The following is a 2,201-nucleotide window of genomic DNA, read 5'->3' as shown; positions in this document are numbered from 1 at the left end:
AGCCCTGGGTGGCCCTGCCCCACCCCTGTGCCCCCACCTGCAGCTGTGCTGGAGGAAGCCTGGGCCACTGCCCCCGGCTGCTGTCTGCTCTGCCAGGGGCGCACACTGTCCCCCCTCCACCCTCTCAGCAGATTGTAGGGTGGATGGATGACACAGCGACTCTTACAGTAGCAGGACTATTGGATGCAACTCTCCCAAAGGATATTGGGGTTTGATATGCTCTGTCTACTGCGGTCTCCTTGGATTTGGGATGAGTTTAGAGGGTGTTTATTTCACTGTGAGTGAGATTCCATGGGGATGGGTGGCACATCTCTCTTATGTCCAACAACCCTAATCCCTGGGTGAGAGCATGAGAGGTGGGCGGCCTTTAATCCCTCTCTCCCTTCCTCCCCTTCCAGGGAAAGGCTGGCTAGCCTGTGTATGGAATCTCCTGGCAACTTCCTGTGTCCCCAGCCATCTGATCAGGGGCTCAGGATGATCTTCTCTATCGACAGCTTAGATTGGCACTGTTTAGGGTGCTGTCAGGGTGGTCCTTTAGAATTGTCAGCCTGTCTTTCAGGATGACCTTGAGGGTGTCCCCTGCCTTCCCTCCCAATGGTGGAGTGGTGTGGGGGTATCTGTCAAGGAGGAAGGCTGACCTTGCTGTAACCCACAGGCCACACGCCCCCAGCTCTGAGCTGGTCTGACCTGCCCTTACTCGGCTCCCGAATTCCAGTGGATATGCCCTCCCTGGGACATCACTGGATGCCCATTCTGTGCCCAGGATGGTGTCCTTTCTAATCCTTCAAGGTCAACTCCCATGTCTACGCCACCTGAGGGCTGACATCACCCGCTCCATCCTTAATCCACCTATAAAAAGTCTCACCCTGATATGACATCAGTTGTTGAGATTCCTCATGATGGAAGTCCATACCCCTGCTATGATCACCTTGAACCTGACCCAGGCCCATCAGAATATAAACTGAGCTTCCTTGTGCCTCTTCCTCACCCCATGTTCCCACACCAGTGATCATCCCTTGAAGACTGTCTCAGAGCTCCCTGTGTTGGTAGGAGGAATGAACATGATGGGGGAATTGTTAGGCTACATGATATTTAATTGTTTCTCTGCTGCAGGATTAGTCGGTGTCATTGCTTAGCTAATGTACATTGGCAAACTTTGACAAACACAGCATGGGATGCTCTGTTCAAAACTTTCCATGACTCCATGGTGATGGACCAACCAAGAAACGCCCAGATGGTAATGGATTTCCCCACTGGGTTCAATGTCTCTCCCTAAGAGGATTGACTTGGCTCAATGGATTCCTTCCCAATATTTCCATCTGTAGCCCCTGCTGCCCTTCTGGGACCCTCATTAGGTTAAAAGGGACTGTGTCCCAGGTGTCGGCCCCATCGGAGCAGTTCCTGCTCTGGGTCCTGGCTCCGACTGGCACTCAGAGCTGATTCAGGTGCCTGGTTGGTTGGTTGAGCCAACGATGGGTAGATGGAACCACATATCATAACCATCGCGCCCTTTATTTCACCTTGAGATCCTCCCCACACAGAACACACATGCGAAATGTCAGATGAGAAATGACAGGAGTTTATTCAGGAGAAGGGGGAACGGGGAGGGATGGTGACCTGCCCAGTCTGAGCGACCAGGGCAGGAGCCACAGGGGGACAGTGGGGAGCAGGGAAAGGGAGCGTCTGACTGAGAAGTGTCCCCAGAAGTGGGGACTCAGGTCCTAGGAACACTCCGAGGGGGCCACTGTCTTCTCCACGGTCTTCCCGTCGTGCGTGACCTGGCAGCTGTAGGCGCTGGCGGACTTCCAGTCTTGGCTGGACACGCTCAGGTAGCTGCTGGCCGCGTACTTGTTGTTGCTCTGCTTGGAGGGCTTGGTGGTCTCCACGCCCTGGGTGACGGGGCTGCCATTTGCCTTCCAGGCCACCGTCACGCTGCCCGGGTAGAAGTCACTCATGAGACACACCAGTGTGGCCTTGTTGTTGGCGAGCTCCTCAGCGGATGGCGGGAACAGAGACACGGAGGGTGCAGACTTGGGCTGACCTGTGGGTGCGGGAGGGGCAGGAGGGGGGGGGCTCAGGGTCCATCCTGAAAGCTGCTGGCCTCGGTCCTCCTGTGGGCACAGTGTCCTGAGGACCATGCAGGACCCCGAGGGCAGGGGCCTCTCTGGGTGTGAGCGTCCATGCCGTGCAGGGCAATTTGG

General features: G+C 55.9%; 1 protein-coding gene across 1 annotated transcript in view; it reads right to left on the bottom strand.

Annotated features, from left to right (window-relative positions):
• Positions 1–1,558: 1,558 nt before the first annotated feature.
• Positions 1,559–2,201, bottom strand: part of LOC102752104 (immunoglobulin lambda-like polypeptide 5) — a 21,162-nt gene continuing 20,519 nt past the window's right edge. Inside the window, exon 4 of the mRNA XM_015566920.1 lies at positions 1,559–2,041. Within this exon, the coding sequence (XP_015422406.1) occupies positions 1,722–2,041 (320 nt within the window). The 3' untranslated portion in view covers positions 1,559–1,721. The remainder of the gene's footprint in view (positions 2,042–2,201) is intronic.

Source organism: Myotis davidii, unplaced genomic scaffold (assembly GCF_000327345.1).
Source record: "Myotis davidii unplaced genomic scaffold, ASM32734v1 scaffold2343, whole genome shotgun sequence".
Classification (NCBI taxonomy): domain Eukaryota; kingdom Metazoa; phylum Chordata; class Mammalia; order Chiroptera; family Vespertilionidae; genus Myotis; species Myotis davidii.
The sequence above is the reverse complement of the archived record's forward strand: the minus strand, read 5'-3'. Positions and strand labels throughout refer to the sequence as shown.